General features: G+C 41.6%; 2 protein-coding genes across 2 annotated transcripts in view; both read left to right on the top strand.

Annotated features, from left to right (window-relative positions):
* The window catches only part of DNAJC6 (DnaJ heat shock protein family (Hsp40) member C6), a 51,929-nt gene extending 37,914 nt beyond the window's left edge, over positions 1-14,015 (top strand). The window contains exons 9-19 of the mRNA XM_085315231.1: positions 1,098-1,177; positions 1,354-1,547; positions 1,634-1,714; positions 2,556-2,996; positions 5,261-5,413; positions 6,797-6,865; positions 7,636-7,770; positions 9,299-9,559; positions 9,903-10,048; positions 10,783-10,959; positions 11,818-14,015. Coding sequence (XP_085171357.1) covers positions 1,098-1,177; positions 1,354-1,547; positions 1,634-1,714; positions 2,556-2,996; positions 5,261-5,413; positions 6,797-6,865; positions 7,636-7,770; positions 9,299-9,559; positions 9,903-10,048; positions 10,783-10,959; positions 11,818-11,919 — 1,839 coding nt within the window. The 3' untranslated portion in view covers positions 11,920-14,015. The remainder of the gene's footprint in view (positions 1-1,097; positions 1,178-1,353; positions 1,548-1,633; positions 1,715-2,555; positions 2,997-5,260; positions 5,414-6,796; positions 6,866-7,635; positions 7,771-9,298; positions 9,560-9,902; positions 10,049-10,782; positions 10,960-11,817) is intronic.
* A 718-nt stretch (positions 14,016-14,733) lies between these two features.
* On the top strand, positions 14,734-18,879 carry LEPROT (leptin receptor overlapping transcript). Its single transcript, XM_085315230.1, has 4 exons — positions 14,734-14,827; positions 15,025-15,100; positions 15,417-15,603; positions 16,893-18,879. The coding sequence occupies exons 1-4, from the start codon at positions 14,812-14,814 to the stop codon at positions 17,007-17,009; spliced, it is 396 nt and encodes a 131-aa protein (XP_085171356.1). The 5' UTR covers positions 14,734-14,811; the 3' UTR covers positions 17,010-18,879.
* Positions 18,880-19,146: the final 267 nt, after the last annotated feature.

Genomic DNA, 19,146 nt, shown 5'->3' with positions numbered 1-19,146 from the left:
TCACAACACTAGCAGAGCAAAGAAATGGGAGACGCTGGGAATGGGGGAGGGAGAACATAAGGATCCTGTAGTGAGCGCAGCCTAACTTCTCCTTTGCACAACATACTGGCAGTGCTGAAAGTGATGGTGTAGGTTGGTTCATACTRTTCTAGGACTTGAGATTAACTTTAAAATGCTGTTCTTTGGCTCTTGTAATTGCAGAAAAGGAATTTGGAAATGCAGTATGCACAGGCGAGCAAACTTTTCTTGGATCTGCAGAAACTGAATCAGTAGTTGTGATACACTAAGCTGCTCCTATAACCTTTATAGTAATGACAGTTAACTGTCTTAATCAKTGAAACAATTTGCTTAAATTGTCATGACTTAAAGCACAAAAAATGATGGAAGAACCAAGCCATGCCCCACTCRTTTGCTCCCTGCAGTTGGGTGCTGCATAGCGGCTCAGGCAGAACAGCTCCCGAACCCCATTAGCCAGTTGTGGTGGCTACATTCTTGAGCTGTCATGTTATCCACCAGATCTGATACTGTAGTCGTCTGATCTTAATTTTCCTGATGAGRTATCTGAAACCCTAATGTTCAAGTTGCAGAATGACTAAAAATTCTTTTTCCTCTTTAGTTTTTATGGGTGCTGTCTGCTGCGTGGGCAATGCTTTACTGAAGCTTCCACTGCAGCTGGAATGGTCATCTGTGTTTCTGCGTTACAAGCCTGTTGCTCCAATGTATTCAAAAGAAACTGATAATGATTTCACATATTTTAAGTGTGAAAATATCGAGTAGATGCCCAAAATGAAGACAAGTAGGAGATGAGAACACATCATGGGAAGGTGCTCTGCTTTGTGGAGGAAGGAAAAGAAATATTTGGATCTGAGAAGTAAAAGCTCTGCCTTCTCTTAAAGAAACGGAATGAATTAGCTTATATGCCTATTTATAATTAGACTATGTAGTAACTATAGGTTGCTAAATGACTAGTAACCATACCTACTATGGTAGAAAGGTAGTCTTAAGTAACTGTCAGTATATAGTATAAAGTATTTTAATGAATTTAAGCATGTGTTCAGTTTGGTGCTCTATGGTTTTTTGGTTTGTTTGTTTTCCAGATGACCAACACACAAATATTCCAAATTCAATTTCATACTGGATTCATAGCCCTGGGAACAACCACACTAAAATTCACCAAGTGAGTATTTTAAGCTCGTCATTAATCAAACCTGAAACGTAAAAGCCTTATAAAGGCTGAAGGAGACTATTCACAGATGAAACATGAAAGTCTGCGTGCATGCATATATTAAGACTTGATACAGATTCACAGAAGCAACCTTTACTTTTAACTGAACAGCTCTTGTTCCCATTTAGACCCGAACTGGATGCCTGCGATTCTCCAGACAAATATCCACAACTCTTTCATGTTATACTGGACATAGAAATACAGTCTGCCGATAGACAAACYGAATTAACTCCTCCATGGGAGAACTTCACAACAAAAGACATCAATCCAAGCATTCTCTTTTCCTCTCATCAGGAGCATCAGGACACTCTTGCTTTGGCGGGTAAGAGCTGCACAAGCTTTCCCGCTTAACTTAGATGCTTAACTGCATGCTGGACTTTGATTTTCTCTTTGTGCTCCGTGCTGCAGGTAAAGGTCCCACTGATACACCTCAAGATAACATAAGAAATGTTGGACAGAGTGCATTCTTCTCATCTCTCAGCTGGCAAGGTACGTAGAATTGCTTTTTAAAGTAAAATCCATTTAAAACAAGGAAAACTCTGTAGTCTGTCCTTAGAGCATACAGGTCAAAGGATCTGATCGTAATATCTCTTGAATCTGATCGGGGTGGATTGCTGCCGCATCCTTATGCAGCCGCTGAGAGGAAGTTAATCTCTTAGCGTTCTCTTCAGACRTTGCCTGCCTTCGCTGTCTAGGGCAACGATTGCTGACAGGGTCCTGGCGTAACGCTTCACTCTAGGCCTCCTCAATGCTAAAATAAACTCAACTTTTTAATGTTGCATTTATACATAAGGTGTTACAAGAATGTAAAACATTGAATAAAAGCATGATTTGGGTGTCTGTCTGAAAGGCCACTGCAAAGTGCTGAATACCTTTAAAATCTCATGGTGCAGCCTGCTGCAAGGCTCCTCCTTTGACGTTCATGACGTGTTAGACAGGAACCTAGCGTAAGAGAGCCTCACGTGCAAATCCAGGAAGGCGATTTATGGTTCTGCCCCTTTTAAATGAGTGTTTTGCCTGGATTTTGACTGGAGATCATCCTGGCTGCTCAGTCTTGAGCCAGAAATTTGTTCCGTTCTYATCTGTGCACTTGCTCCTCAGGCTTGAGAAAAGTCAATTAACTTATGTGTTTCCTGATCGATAAAGCTGACTCCTTAAAATACTAGCCAGCTAAGACTTTAAATTAATCTTTGTTAAGGACTTACTTTAAAATCTAATGAATGGTGCTGTGGTATTCTCAATAACTTTGTCCTGTGTGTAAGCTGATTTTATGGGAGCTTTGTGACTGGAAAAAACTGACAGCTAACTAATTTTATTTTTAATCATTTAGATCAGAAATCTGACAAAAGTAGCTCTCACCCCACCTCAGAGGATCGAGCAGCRTTGGTACATGAGGAAAGCGAACAGTCAGATGACGAACTCTTGTCCCTTTCCAGTCAGCACAGTAATGCCAGCGGTGACAAGCCTCATGGGACACCAAAACACAGCAAAAAGCAGCAAGAGCCTCCAGCACCACCTCCACCTGAAGATGTTGACCTGCTGGGCCTGGATGGTAGCCCTATGAGCAAGAATTTTCCCTCACAGCCCACTGCTGCTCCCTCTAACTCAGACTTGCTGAATGATTTGTTTGGRGTTGGTGGGCCAAGTGCTCAAAGTGGACAGTCTGCTGCTGAGGAGGTCTTTCAGCTGGGGGGAACTGGATCTGTTCAGTCAACTCCTCGGCGTTCTGCAGCTTCAGCATCCCCATCGCCATCCCCAAGGGTAGGAGAAGGTAATATTGGCCATGCCTAGTAGGTGGACTGGGGCAAGTGCTTTGAGAATCCCACCTGAATGATTTCTAGGCTATTGGTTTCTTCTTTGGGTGCCCTCATTTTATGGAAACAAAGAGCCTCAAAGGATCCCAAGCGTTCAGCCAGCCTCTTTACTCTGAGGCAGAAATTGGTGTAGCTTAGCAATCCCAGTTTCTGCTCTTGACTGTCCAGTGTGTTCCTTGAAGCCTGTGGTGTGGGCTGGCTTTTTAAGCTGATAGTCACTGGAGGTCATCAGTTCTGTTCTTATGATGTCTCCAGTAATATGTAGGAGGAGAATATGCATTGATTTAAAAACAAAATCAAACAAAAAACCCCAGCGTCTTGGGTTTTTGGTAGACCCATAGCAGCCTAGATCTAATTATTTTTAACTTTAGGGGAATTGAAGCTATGACGTTTGGCTATGCACTTCTGCTGTTCCTGGCCTTTCAGCAGACAAGTAGGCAGTATGAGAAGACTTTTGTTTCTTCAAATAGAGGGTGAGACCGGGCTGTCAGAAGGAGTGATTGAACAGCTATTAGAAAGAGACAGGCATCTTTAGGAGGACTAAGTGAAAGGAGGAAGATGAGTGAAAATAATTTGGAAAGTGAAAGGGGTGAAGAGCAGAATCCAAGTTGTTGAGCTTCTGCTAAGGGCCTCTGAAAGAAATAGATGGTTAATTTTGCCAAAGGCAAGATACAAACAAGTGGCCAGATCAGAGAGCAGATCACCAATTCAGTGGCACGATCTCCCTGTGTTTGATCTGTTCTAATCCTTTATGTTACAGTTTAAAAATTGACATGTTATCAACACATACCAGATACAACGGGCACAGGATACTTCCTCAACTCTTTTGCAGCAGCTAATAGCTTAAAGCATTTGCAGTGCTTGCTTGCTTTCTTATATGGAAACAACATTTTCCTTTATGTCAAGGAGGCACAGGCTTGAGAGATACTACAGTTGACAACAGCTGCACCTACCACAGGATGACCTTGCAGCCAATTTATGAAGACTATTTTCCCTTCCTCATCTAGAATTAAAAAAAAAGCAGACTTAGGGAGATTTATCTAGTAGTACACTCAAGCAATTGATTTGTCCATGGTCCTTTTTGAATGAAAAGGATGAGAGTAGTCATAACCTAATTGTAACAAGACTTGTGAAGGGAGGAAAGGAGAGGATATTGAGGGCTGGAGACAAAGGGTTGGCAGGGGAGATGGGATGACTGTACAAGCTTCATCAAAAGAAATTAGGCCACTTGTATGTGGAAGGTTGATTTCTTTTTTACTGWGGAAGTTGTACACTCCCTTTGAGAGCTTTCAGTGGGAGGGGAGGCTGTATAAACATGCACTCGACAAGGCAGAGGTGCATCMACAGCAGCAGAAGACTTCTAGGTAGTGTTGCTGAGTGGCATAACAGTGGAAGTTGTATGATGCTGTTTTGCAGAGGCCAGGTTGGCTAGAAGAGGAGCCTGGGAGATAAATGAAGACTAGTAGTGTATTAAGTATCATAAGCAATGAATAACATTATTAACACACAATTCTTAGAGATGATGTGTTGTCTTTCTCACAATGTTAAATATGGCATCTCTATTAAAGATTCTTTAACTTGTTGACAAGAATTTGAGAGACTTTATGGACTTTTTTTGAATGTGAAAGATGGTGGGCTAAACAATTTGACCGAAAATGGAGGATAAGAATGAGCTTGATCACTTTTTATTTTTGGTAACAAGTAATGCTCTGTAGGAAAGATACCTTTTATTTTTTAAAGCTATTTCTAAAAGACAGCCGTTTGTCYGTGGACGTGTATAACTTTACTAACTGAAATAATCTTGGACTGCATTCAGCACTTGAGAGGATGGTAGAAAGTTGCCTCAGGGCCCCATATCCCAGCTCCCAGGCTGTCCTTGACCATCCATTTATGTATCTGCAGTACGTGCGGACTCAAGGTACAGACCTTGAGTCTGAAGTGTCTAAATTCTAGCTCTGACTGCTTCTAAATTCAGCTGCTTCCTCTGGATGAGACATGGAATCAACAAACATATTATCATGACTGTCATGCGGCTTTCTAGGTCCCCTAGCACATGGCTGGACAGTATGGGTACTTTCTAGTTTGCTCTCCCCCAGTGGCATGCTGTCTCCTATTTGGTGTTGGCAGGTATTAGGYTTTCCTCTCCACATGCTGTTCTTTTCGCTGGAGCGTATTCATTGAACAAGTTAGTGAATTACTTTTCTCAAATATGTTTTTACAGCAACTGCCTTTGACCCATTTGGAAGTAGCCCTAAGCAAACTGGTCCAGACCTCCTGGGTTCCTTTCTTGGTTCATCAAATGTCACTGGTGATCCGTTCCTTCAAGCAACAAGAAGTCCTTCACCAACTGTGCACAGTGATCCCTTTCACATGGGTAAGAAACTGAGGCTCTTCTAGTGTATTTAAATAAACATGAAATGCTGCTTTGTGATGGAGCCATTACGTACAAATTGATACTTAGCACGAAATGAGTCTAAACCACAGAAACTCTGCTAAGCAGGAAAGAGCTTTTTGTCTCTAGATTTAAAGCATGTTCATAATTTGAAGTGTGGTAGGATGAGAATTATTATGCTCATGTCTCATTCTTAATTAATAAGCCATTTGTATACATGGAGAAGAGACCACTAAGAACATCTGCCTACATATGCTTGTGGTTATGAGGTCTCATTTGAACCAAACTACCATTAATTGAGCTAAATAGAGCACAGTATATTAAGTGCGCTAAACAAGTCCTTTGCTTCTTTAGTCAAAGGGCATCTACTTCCTTCAGATTTGATAGTAATCCTGGCCAAATTCACAGTTAAATTTGATTCTTATTTGAAGATACAGCGAGGAATTTTTTTTTCTTTGGATTTTTTTTTCTTTGGGCTTCTTTCTTCTCTTGCTTTGTTTGAAATACTGTCCCTTAGTTGTTTCCTTTAGTCTCCTCTGTCCCTTAGTTGTTTCCTTTAGTCTCCTCTCTCCCTCACCCCAAACTTCTAATATTGTAGCCTTCTGTGACTGAAACATATCCAGATACAAATTCACCTGTTCATGATCCGCTAAAACATGCCCCTGGGGTGGGACAGGCTCTCTGGAAAGTCAAAATGACAAAGGAGGGAACTAGGACGCTGCTGGCACTGTTTATATCCTTGCTTTGCCAGACTTGGGTATCGGATACTAACTCTGTGAATAAGATGTTTGGGTCACACTTGGAGCTGGCTGCACTAATGAAAGGAATTTAAATGATATCCCAGCATGATGAGGTACTGAATTACAGTGCTACTGCCTATGAATAATGAAATACTGGCAGGGTGAACTGTGTAGGTGTGCAGACTTTATTCGATACCAGGTTAAAGGAAGGCCTGTGCTTTCTCTCTGGTTTATGTGTGTGTGATGTTTTGTTTATTCATATTCTCCAGCCTTGCCCTTTTCAGTATAGAATATTTCCTTGGGTTGGGATGTATTCACAAAGACCAGAACTCATGTGTTATTCTGGTGGTAAGGTTTTATATACATGCGTATAAAGCCACCGACCAAGTCTGTGAACACTATAAATCTGTCCTTCCCCACCTACCTCTCTACACCATTAGATCAGAAATAAAGGCTAAATTTGTAATGCTTATAGTTGGGAAGAAGTTCATTTCTGATTAGCAAATAGTATAGGCAGTACAGTAGCAGCGCTTCTTTTCCCTTTCACCCTATTCTTCCTAGAAGCTGGAATACATTGGTTTTGCTGTATTACCTTGAGGTATTTATATGTAATCATTCTGCTTAGCTTCTAGCACACCAACGGTTTCCATTCAACCAGATGTTTCAGGTGCTTGGGACTGGCCCAGCAAACCGGGTACGTATCACAAAAATTCAAGACACTTAATGAAAAACACTTTAAGGAGCACTGAGAGAGGAGAGGCAGATGGAAGATACTGCCAATGCCTGAAAAGAATTGGCTCCCACTGTCTGCTACTTAGCACTTGGCTGATACAACAAACCTTCCGAGAGGATTTTTGTTAGTTTTGTCTGAGCTGCAGCAGGTATGCTGAGCGCGTTGTCGTGCTCTCCCAGTCATCTGGGTGAGGATCTGGCAAACAACTGCCAAACTCTTTCTGATTCCAAAGTCCTGTTGTTTTTTTTTTTTTTTTTTTTTTTTTTTTTTTTTTTTTTTTTTTTTTTTTTTTTTTTTTTTTTTTTTTTTTTTTTTTTTCAGACCAGGGCCCAAAGTGGGACAGGTGCTAGCTGAGGGTGTGTGTAGCTGTGCTCCATTCCAGCGTGGAGTCAAGAGATGGACCTGGGATGCGCTATACATAGCGGGGATACCACTAAATAGCATGACCCTTTCTAATATAGGGAGAGTAAGTACATCCTACCAAAACTTGCTAGACAAAGCTTTTAGTTTTAAAATAGAGTAGTTCTGACAAATGGATTTATCACTATAGACAGTCTGGGAAACATTCTAGTTGCTGAAACTAGTTGTAAACAGATGTGCAAATAGTCTCATTCAATGTTGAGTCAAGACTTTCCTTAGAACCTAACAATACTACACTCAATTTTAACAGCAGTTTGTAACATCAAGTGACTGATGGGCCTATGTGAAACTAGATTTTTTTTTTCTTAAAGGTGGTCTAGGTGTGGGAAGCAAGTCAGCTGCCACCAGTCCTACAGGATCCCTCCACAGCACTCCCACTCATCATCCTAAACCTCAAACACTGGATCCATTTGCTGATTTGGGCACTCTTGGAGCAAGTTTAGCAGGTTTGTTTTTCTTATAAAAATTATCAGTTTGCTCCATTTTAGAGAAATAGGATGAACAACCTGGGATGTGACAAAAATCTCTTTGGGTCCTTTCAGGCTAACTGCATGAGTGTTCCTCTCGATCATGCTTCAGGTTTTCCCTTCTGCCTGATTCTCCATAAATTTTTGCAGATATGTTCCTTTACTGATCCTGCACCAAAAAACCTTGTCGACAACTTGTTGGGACCTCAGTGCAGTTAGGCTATATAGATTGCAAAATGTAACATGCTTCTGATCAGTCSCAACAAAGTCTCTGGCTAAGGATGTTGCTCTGTTCGCCTTTGACTAGAGCACTGTTGCTAGTGGCCTTGGAGTGCCTCAAAAAAAAAAATTGGGTCTTAAAAGCTATTGGGGTCCTTGAGGACTTGTTCCTTTTTTTAATTCTTTGTGAGGAAAACCTATGSTATCTCATTAATCTGCCCCTAACTCACAGCACTGTCTGAAGGTGGAGTCTAAACCCCTTGCCTGTTTTCATTTGCATCTGCTACAAATGAGCATTTGTTTGACTCTTCAACAAGCATTTTCTCCTTGTTCTCTCTTGCAAAATGATCAGCAAACCCTAGGCCCCAATGTTAAAAAGGCAATTCTGATCAGCTGGCTTAAGTTTTCCTTAAAAATCCACATGCCAGCTTCTGAGTCTGATAGATTTTTTTCTTTCTTTYTTTCTTTTGTCACTGCCTTCAGYTCCTTGTAAGCTATTGTGGTTTTATCTGATGTTTGTTTTCTCCTTTGCGTCAGTACCAGCATGGTTCTGGAATTAGGYTTCCCAGTTCCCTCTGCTGGATTGCTCTCTGCTCTGCATGAGCAAAATAAAAAGTAGGCCAAGCCTTATGTTAAAGCTATTGAAGTTGTGTTTTTGTGTTGTGTTTTTTTTTCTTTCTTTTTAAGTTATGGGTCTTAAAAACAAATGGAGACTTGGCATCCAGAGGATATTTACTACATTTTTGTAGTTCATGATTATGTCAAAAGCACTTGCCCCAGTTTCCATGACATGTTCAGAGTCAAAGTTGAGTTTGGATGTTAGTCTCAAATAATAAAAAAAAATATACTGCATGTTTCCCACCACAAACTAAATCAGAGGCRCATCCCCTCAGGTAATAAGGTGCTGAAGAACACAGGTTTGTGGCATAACATCRAGACAGCACAGCATAACTAGATATGATTTCCACATGTGTCAAGCTGATGCTGCCACCGTACCGCAGGAACTGTGGCTCACAGCTGCTGGCTGCACCTAGCTTTTCCTGTTCCCTTGCCAAGCCGCTACGCTCATTCCTGTGCAGGCTTGTAAGGTCGGTGCTGTCCTTTAAGCAGCTTATAAAGCAGTGACAGGACAGTCGAAGGGTCTTGCTTGAAATTACAAAAACAAATTTGTAGCAGAGCTGAAAATAGAAGCCAGCTGCTGGGGTGTTTTGTTTAGATTTTCTTTCTAGGAGGCCAGTCAGCATCCTGTTCGCTAATGCACACCATCACTCCTTCCCCGACGCTGCAGGTGGCCCTTCGTTTGCCAGTAAACCAACCACCCCGACGGGGCTGGGCGGAGGCTTCCCCCCCTCGCCGCAGAGACCCTCTCCCCAGCCCATGGGCAGCACCAGCTGGCAGCAAGGACCGGGCTACGGCTGGCAGCAGTCGCAGACCAAAGCCCAGTCAAGCATGCCACAGTCTTCTCCCCAGAACAAGCCCAATTACAACGTGAGCTTCTCAGCAATGCCGGGAGCACAGAACGAACGTGGAAAAGGACCAGCTAATGTTGGTAAGCATTTGAGTTCAGCATCCAAAAGGCTGGGTCTTCTAGTACTGCTTAATGCTCAAACATCTAAACAGGTTAGGATCTGAGCAAGCGTGTGACCCTGATCATCTGAGATACAAAGATCAACAGCTCTAGTTGTTTTGTCCTAGACTGTGAAGTGTACTTAGGAAATCTTGGATTGTGAAYGTGCCTGATAATTCAGAAGTAACATTAGGTGGTACCTCTTCTGTGAAAACCTGCACATCGTGAGCATTAGACTGTTACGGTGATGTGTGTGGGTGGCTTAGGTGGAAAAAGTGTTAAATAAAACTATTTTGAGAACAACTTCAGCTTCTTGTTTTTTAAGATTCAAAACCAAAAGTGTCTGCAGATTTCGAAGATCTGTTATCTGGTCAAGGTTTTAACGCTCACAAGGACAAGAAAGGACCCAAAACAATAGCTGAGATGAGAAAAGAAGAAATGGCTAAGGAGATGGACCCTGAGAAATTAAAAGTAAGCCGTATTGTGGTTTATTATGCTCTTACAATCATTCCTTCTCATYGTGCTGGAGACTGCTTGCACTATTGCCCCGGAAGGGTGGAGGGAGTTAGGAAGTTGTCAGCCTTCCTGAATGTGAGGAGATAGCTGAGCAAATCTTCCAGACCCTCTAGTGCCACAAGCTATTAATTGCCCTGTTTTAGCACTCTATCTAGTGCACATCCTCCACTGCAGTGCTGGATCCCTAGTACCGGGCAGTCTCTTATGCTTGTCTTCCRTAAGGTATGTGTCTAAACTTGACAGCATCATAAATTGCTGTGCTCTCCATTGACGTTGCAGTTAGTTAATGTGACCAGAAAGACAAAGCAAAGTTCTAAACTGTAGATGTTGGAGGAAAAACTGGAAGAATCTCCACTACTTCATCAGATTTTTTTTTCTATTTAGAAAAAAACAAATTTGAACAAACCTGGTCTGTAGTAGCTTCTTTAAAAAAAAAATTTATTGTACCAGATAAATACCAAAGAACATCTCTGCTAGTCTGCAAAACTCAGGTTTTGGCTAAATGGGGGATGTTCTTTCAAGGAGTAATATAAAAATTAAGAACAGACTGACAAATATCTTCTGATGGCTTTCTAAAGCTTGGATTGAAGTGTCAGCTACTCCTTGCAGTCATTCCTGTTCAAATGGAGAAATGTTTTTCATACTGGAATATGTAATATAAGGCATAACCTAAGAATTCTTCTCTCCAGGTCCTGGAATGGATTGAAGGGAAGGAGAGAAATATAAGAGCCCTGCTGTCCACAATGCATACAGTCTTATGGGCAGGGGAGACCAAGTGGAAACCTGTTAGTATGGCAGATCTTGTAACACCAGAGCAAGTGAAGAAGGTCTACCGGCGGGCAGTACTTGTCGTTCATCCTGACAAGGTAAGGTTTTCTTAGTTTCATCTCGTTCAGAAACTTTTGCGGTTCTCAAAAATAAGGTGAACAAAGTGTTAAATGTTAGCTTAATTTATTGGTCCAAACAACTTTGTAGAAATACTCTAGTTGAAAAATTTGGTGAGTTTTTAAATGGTGAGAACTCTGACAAAGCAAGCCCCACCCAAGACTGTGCTTGGTTTAAGCCTCTCCAAGCAACAGGGATTCAGATCTTCAGCTTTCCTTGCTCTTGCTTTGACTCAGCCATAGTGGCWGGACAACAGTCCGGAGCATTGTGCGTGCTACAGCAAAGTGCAGTGTGATAAAGGCATGTGAAAGGGCAGAGGCCTTAAAATCATGCTTCTAAAATGGAAGAATTAGGTTATCCAACTATCAAACTTGTCTTATGGTCTAGCTGCTTATGCATGCCAGCTGATGTACAGTGAAGCAGTACACTGGGAAATGTTACAGTGAGGAGGCTTCCACTAGTAAGCAGCGGTCTTCAGGGCGATGGGCAAGGCTCGAAGACGTAGGCTGCACAGAGGCTTGCAGGGATGCTGCTTGTATCAAGCTACTGCGTTAAGCGGGAGTGCTCTTGTGCAGTCCTAGTGGAATGCCTCTTGCAAACTTAGTTTAAAATTCTGTATCTCCTCTTGGGGCTGCAGGGCTTTACCATAAACTTGTGGGATTATCTGCTCTGARGAGCAAGTAAGCAGCACTCCGGAAGAGTAGATTATTCTTGTCAAATATAACTGAAAGCTATTTGCKGAAAGTAAACTGTAACTGCTTGAGAACCTAGCTGTTGAAATGTCACTTTATGTAGTCTGGCTCAGTAGATGTGATACCCTTTTTCTGTTTTTGTTCCAGGCTACAGGGCAGCCGTATGAACAATATGCAAAGATGATATTTATGGAGCTAAATGATGCCTGGTCAGAATTTGAAAACCAAGGGCAAAAACCCTTGTATTAGGTATTTTATCAGTCTCCACTGCAGACCTGTGCTAGTGCTTGTATAGTCTCTTGTCACAAATGTCACAGATCAACCAAACTCTGGCTGGCTGGAAATTGAGATGTTTCAGAAWATTGAGAGCCTAATACTTATCATGAAGAACAAGACAAAGGTTTCTTTATACTTGTATCTTGAATCTTGAGCTCAGAGGAACTCTAGCTGTGTGGCTTGCCATGTGAGAGCTGCAGGGTTACAGTTTCGTTTAACTTTTTCTTTGTTCCCCCTAGATTCAAGTGAGGTGAGAGAGAACGTGTTCTGGAAAAGGCGGAATTGTTTTGTCCCTGACACCATGTAGCTGGTGAATTTCCTACTTTTTTTTTGTGAATCGTGATATGGCAACACTTCAGTTGAGTTCAGTAACTGGTGGTGAAGCAGCCACTTTGATGTACTTTCTTCCTAGGTTTGGGTCAAACTTTATCAAATTTAAGTGCTCAGATGTGGTTTACACACAACACTCACCATTTGCTGCTTAATTGCTCGTATAGTATGCCTGAATAGAGACAAAGCTGAATTCTGGGTAGATCAGTGTGGCAGCTTATTGCTGCTTTTTGCATTAATACTATACTTCACCTCACAGTCCAGCAGTGAAATGTGCAGAAGAAATTCCACAGCACAGCGTCTTTAAAGCAAACAACAAGTATTTGATGTTAAATGGCACCTTGTTGGTTTGTTAAACAGCAGTTTTGGGGAAAYAGTGAATTGGGAGAAATGATACTGTCCACTTTCACAGACGGAGAAAATCACTGGAGATCTAGTATATGCTTTTGAAGTTCTCCTTAACAGTTAAAGCCATCAAACAAAAATGTCAACAATTAAAACCCTGCTGCATCAGTTTTAGAAAGTTCCTGAAGGATGGGTAATACTTCTCCTTGTGAGGATTCAGAAGTTTGCTTGCCTCACCTCTGTGCCTGGAGCAGCTCCAGAGCACTGGGCAAGGGCTCGCGACAAAATGCGGCGTGTTGCCGCTTTGCTCCTCGGACCCCCAGGTGGAAGCTGTCCTGCAGGCATCTGTGGGCCAGGTCTGTCYTGGAGGTAAATACAGCCCAACTTGATTATCTTAAAGCTTGCGTTGGTCTAAAGCAATAATAGTCACAAGGAGGCATTTCTGATGCTAAAGCTGGAGTATTTTTCCTAGCTAAAACACAAGTTATGCTCTTCACCCCAAATTCTGGATTTTTCCTTTTGTAGGATAACTAAAACTAGCAGTTMATTTACCAACGTGTATCTGTATCTGAGCTTGGAAAGGGCAGATATTCAGAAGATAGGCAGGAAATCATCCAAACTTACTGTTTAGGGAAATGGTTGATATCTGATGTGAATCTTTAAAGTTGGTGTTTTTAAAGACAATCCACTTGTTGGTGAACTTAAATTTTCAAGTGGCAAAACTCTTACTGCAAAGACAGCGTGTCAAAGTACATTGCTCTCTGTATAAAGTCATCCTTTTGTTGTATTGGTCCACTATTTACTACTACTAATCGAAAATGTGAAACCAACACATAGGTCTCCTTTTATATAAAAAGACCTTAAGATAATAGTAACAAACTGGATGTTATTTATTAATGTTTTGATCCAGTATGTGCTTGTCTTATTTAAAGCGATAACCGGAATGTGAATCATGTTCCTGTGATTTGTTGGTTTATTGTTTCTCATTTACATTTGTAGATATTGTGACCTATGCCTAATAATAAAAAGGATCTCATTACTATAATGTACTTTTTTAATAATGAGAACAACATTAGCTTTATATCAAGTTTGTCATGGCAAACAACTCTGGATACTCATACATTCACAAAATACAGATTTGTCATTTATCTACCCTACCTAGCTTAAGTTTTGATTACTCCCATCCCTAATGTTTTTACGGATGCATGAAAGTATTAGGATGTATGTTATACCAAAATAGTTAACTTAAAAAAAAAAAAAAAAATCATATCTGGTAGTGACAGAGGTTATCAATGTTCAGGCTTACTGTTTGACTAAACTGTTGTAATTTTTGTAAATACAGTATATACTCAATGAAATTGTGACTGGTCTAAAATATTTGTATATACATTAAAAAGCTCAAATTAATATATTCAGATAAGTTTTGTGCTTGTGGGGGGAGGGAGCCCCTGTGCCGTCTTGCTTTAAACACGGGTCAGGGTGACGGCTGTCTGCAAACGGAGATTTCTTCCGTCTGCCGTGGTGTAAACATGACTAATGCATCTGTCACCGCTCCAGCGCGGGGCTGGGCAAGATCTGCTTGTCCTGCACGTGAGCATAACCATAAATTACTCGCTCTGGCTTGGTTGTCTTTTTTCTCTTTTTTTCTTTTTACTTCCTCAAGGAGGACGCTAAATCCTGTTACTGGGCACGGGTTAAAGGAAGGGTAAAAGCTCTGCGATGGGGGTAAAAAGCACGGCCTTTCCCGCACGAGGGCYGGGGGCAGTTATCCCCTCAAAAAAGAGATTAATTTCTTTAAACGCCACGATTATATAAATACACATCTCGTTTTCTGTGTTTATGCGTTCACTGTTGTTGCAGGCCTAACGCACATCTCCGTTAGCACACCCACGCGCAACCACTTTTTAAAGCGGTTTTTCGTTTGTTTTGGCCCAAACCCTCCTGCGGGGGCGGGTAACCATGGCGACGGGCGGCTCGGAGCGCACCCCCCCCCCCCCTTAAAGGGCGCGCCGCCCCTTTCCCAGMGAGGCGGTGGCGGCCCGGCCGTGCCCACGGCGGGGCGACGCGGCCTCTTTAAGGCGGGGGGGGCGGCCCCGTGATGCGGCAGGTGGGCGGAGCCAGGACCGGAAGGCGCCCGTCGCCACCTCAGCGCGGAGCCCCCGCGGAGGCGCGGCGCGTCCCCCCGGAAACATGGCGGGCATCAAAGGTACCGAGGGCGCCCGGGGCCCCCCGCCGCGGTGGGTGAGGGCGGGGGGGGGGTCGCGGCTCGGAGGTGCCGGGAGCGACGAGGTCGGAGCCGCGACCCTCCCCCCCCCACACACACACCCCCGGCGCCCTTCCCCTGAGGGAGCCGAGCCTCGGGGCGGGCGAGGCCGCCTCACCGCCTGCCTTGTGCCGTTACAGCTCTCGTGGCGCTCTCCTTCAGCGGAGCCATCGGCCTCACCTTCCTCATGCTGGGCTGCGCCCTGGAGTCCTACGGGTGAGCCCCGAGCCTGCCCGCCCGCCGCCTCTCCTGGCGGGAGCAGCTGCCTTCCCCCCTGCCTTCCCCCCGCCTGCCTTCCTTCCCCTCTTCCTTCTCCCCTTCCATTTAACCAGCTTTTTTCTCACAGACCGCCCTTCGTTTGGGATATTTATATAAAAACACGCGTGCTGTGTGTGTGGGGGGGGATTGGCCCTTGGCCTAGTGGCACCTCACAACTACCATAACTCTCTTTAAGCCAAAAAACCACCTATACTTCAACAAAAACTACGACTCCACGTTGATTATGTATTTTCTTCTTTTTTCCCCTTCCCAGTGTATACTGGCCGTTGTTTGTCCTAATATTTTACTCCATCTGCCCCATTCCCCACTTCATTGCGAAAAGAGTAAGCGATGACAGCGATGCGGCCAGCAGTGCCTGCAGGGAGCTGGCCTATTTCTTCACAACCGGGATTGTGGTTTCTGCTTTTGGATTTCCTATCATCCTCGCACGGGTTGAAGCGGTAAGTTTTGCTTGGTAGCTTTTATTGCGAGAAACCAGTTATCGAGTATTGCAGCGCTCTTTATAAACTTTCTCAAGTGCACTGTTGCTCCTTTTTGACCCAGAGGAGGCATTCTTGTTTCTAAGTTTTGACTTTTATTTCATTATTTTGARTGTTTCTACGTTCCAATGAAAGTAATCGCACTACTGAGGTTTGTGATTCTGCCTTTGCTGCTTTTTGACTCCAGCAAAGGACTTGCGGGATTAGAGTTGTCCCTTTTTCCTAACTTTGTTTTAGAGTTAACAYAAGATATTGTCTCCTGCTACATCTCAGGCTTCCGTCATCAAATTTTGCATTGCTTCTTGTGCCACCTTTCTTATTTTTATCTCAAAAATATGTGGGTTCTATGTTTAAGATATYGATAATTTGGCAACTAGTGTGTATTTTCAGCTAAAAAGGAAAAGACCAACCATCTAAAACRGCTGTTACGGTTTTTAAGGCATTCYCTTATGCTTTGTCCCCTGAGTCTGAGAAAATCCTACTAGCTTCTCTTTGTCTAAATTGCTCCTCAGTGGTGAAACTTTGTCACTTCCCTTTGTAAGGCAAAGAACTCTTTCCTCTTCTATCCCAGACTACCCAATGACATTTTTGGATTGTTTGGTCTTTCCTCGTTGGTCTTTCAGTTTTGCTTAAACCTTTGGGTGCTTTGTAATTCACTTATAATGCACCATTTCCCTGACRCTGCGTTATGGACCTGATAGTTGGCAGAACCAGAAATGACCACGAGGGGGAACTCTAAGTCTACAGTTACTCAAAATAGCTATTCTATAGCTCATTCCTAGCAATATTTTTTAAGAGTAAAATGTTGTTTATTTAAGTAGACTTAGGCAGAGACTTTGCTGCAGAAAGCTACTTACCTTCAAGGCTACATACGCTTCTCCATGTTCGTTACTTGCGTTTACTTGAAAGACTTTTAGTTTGATGCACAGTAATTAAAAGRGAATGCTAGTCTCACCAGGATTTCCTATGATTTATGTACATTTTCCTTACTGAGTGGGTTGTATGGCAAGATAATTATTTTGTCCTAAAATACAGCATTATCAGCCTGCTTACTGAAATCCTGYGTTAATAAAATGAATGGTTGCTAATTGAATAATTACACACACAAATTATTTGTTGTTCATCTTTCTTCCTTAGGCTTTTAGCACCTTTCTGTAGAATTTTGTTTAGTTTATCTAATGCAAATAAATAACTGGCCTCTATGTATCTTATAAGAAATGCTTTGATTCTTTTATTTCCTTGCATTTCAGATCAAATGGGGAGCCTGTGGTCTGGTCCTGGCTGGCAATGCAGTCATTTTTCTTACTATTCTAGGCTTTTTTCTTGTATTTGGTAGAGGAGATGACTTTAGCTGGGAACAGTGGTAGGACATCGCTCTGACACTGGTAATGTTTTACAGAACATGTTGCCGTATGTAAACTGTGTGTGTGTGTGTATGTGTATATATTATAATGTATGTAYGTGTGCATGTGGAGAAGTATGTATGTGCATACACGTGTAGTCATATGTTATCAGTTCATAACATGCTTTTTAAAATGTGTCAGTCAAAGGGGAAAGGCCTTGTGACAGCTTTCTTAAAATGTATTCAGTAAAAGCTGGAATCAAAATTGCAACTTTTGTCCCCAAATATGTTTACAAAGCATTAACTGTTTTACTCATTTTTCATGATATGTGCATTAACTTTTTTTTGATCAAAGTAGTATCATTGACRCATGTGATGTTGGTCAGCATGTCTGTTTTTTAATAGTGTAATCAAAATAGACTAATACAAAGATTATACTATTTACTGTTGTTCAGCTTGATTGATCTTTCTGSTTTGATCAGGGATGAATGAGTATTTGTTTTCCATTGTAACTTTGGTAGTTTTCTTGATAATATAAAACCAAATGTWTGTTATACTAACTGCTTTCCTACATAATGAAAGAAAAAGAAAATAAYARCTTCAKWTAAAAATGCTTCCTTCCATTTATGCTGCTCATTTAGCTTCCCCGCCCATAAGGATATTCTGGTTTTGACTGTATMCAACTTACAACTGTGGCTATATGTTGGGAGTAATCTGATATATTCTAATGCCTCTTGCTGTGCTCAGACCTGAAATAACTTCTTTCATAAAGGTTCACAAAAGAARATATATTTGAAACTGCTTTCACAGTCTCAGGACATTGATAATCTCAGTGTAGTATACAATTATATATTCTTACGTGTGAAATACCTGAATTACAAAGAAGYGAATGTTCTGCTGGGAGATTCYTAACRTAGCAGAAACTGTAGGACTTGGTATTTCCTCAATTCTTACTGCTTTTAAAACATGCTTACTGAAACTACTACTACTTATGTCTGTTAGAAAAGATTGTATTAAAACACTATTTTAAAATGGCATTATCCTGGTAAATCTTCACATAATCACACATATAAAAGCAAAGTTTATTACTGTTTTGGCTTGGTGAAGCCTTCAAATTGTGGAGGCRGGTGACTTTAAAGATGCATTCTGATACAGCCCTAATTCTAGAGGACACTTCAGTAATCTGAGAAAGGGTGCTGAACAGACGCACACTAACTCATTCTTTCGTYGAAAAATGGACATGAAGTGATTACTAGTCCCTGAAGTAAGAAACTGAGCACCTAGATAGGATATGTTTTAATATTCTAGCTCTTTAGGTTAGCAGATTATGAATAACTTTTTATAGTTGTATGTCAGTCCATAGGTGATTGCTATCACCCTGTGTAGGAGTGAGGGACTTTGTGTCAGGAAGTAATAGAATCAGCCCTACAAGATCGCATTGGTAAAGATGCCACATGCTTTTTTTGCCCTTAAACTATGTGGAACTGTCTGTGCTGCTCTTAATTTTAAGTTCTCCCMGTACTAGTATATTGTAAAATGATGTCCTGTAGACTAGTGGGCAGAGCAAAGGTTCATAAATTAGTGAATGTTACATCAGCTTTCTTGATGCAGGGTCTTTTGTTCATGCTCAGGGCTCTAGAGAAAAGGTACACAAAGCATTTTATAGTGCAACTAATGTCATGTCACTCTAAATAGGAGTAGAATATCATGCTTCAGGAAGGTAAATAATTCTCATATTTGATTAGATACAAAACTGTTAATTGTATTCTTAAATTTAAAATATACATGARGTTAACCCTGCAGTGTTGAGGAATGCTGAGTACCTGGATTTCATATGTATTTCTAGACTGTAATTCTTGTAAAAGAAGAATTAACATTAAAGGACAGTTATTTTATTTCTGAATGTTARTACTTCATCGCAGGTGTAGCAGGAAAATGCTTGTAAAGATGYTGGATATAAGCAGATTCTCTTAGAAGGGTTTGTTTTATTTATTTCCCCACACCCCTGACTTCAGGTGAAATCTGTTAGACCCTACTGATTTGTCCTTAATGTTGTAAAGTAYTAATGGGGTAATTGTTCAAATTACTGATTGAGCTGTTTAGTGTAAACATAGATTCCGTTTATAGGCTTTATAAGCTCTTATTTGATTTTTTTTTGGGGG

Source organism: Rhea americana, unplaced genomic scaffold (assembly GCF_003343005.1).
Source record: "Rhea americana isolate MKP2758 unplaced genomic scaffold, rheAme1 scaffold_423, whole genome shotgun sequence".
Lineage (NCBI taxonomy): Eukaryota > Metazoa > Chordata > Aves > Rheiformes > Rheidae > Rhea > Rhea americana.
This window is presented reverse-complemented; position numbering and strand designations above follow the sequence as displayed.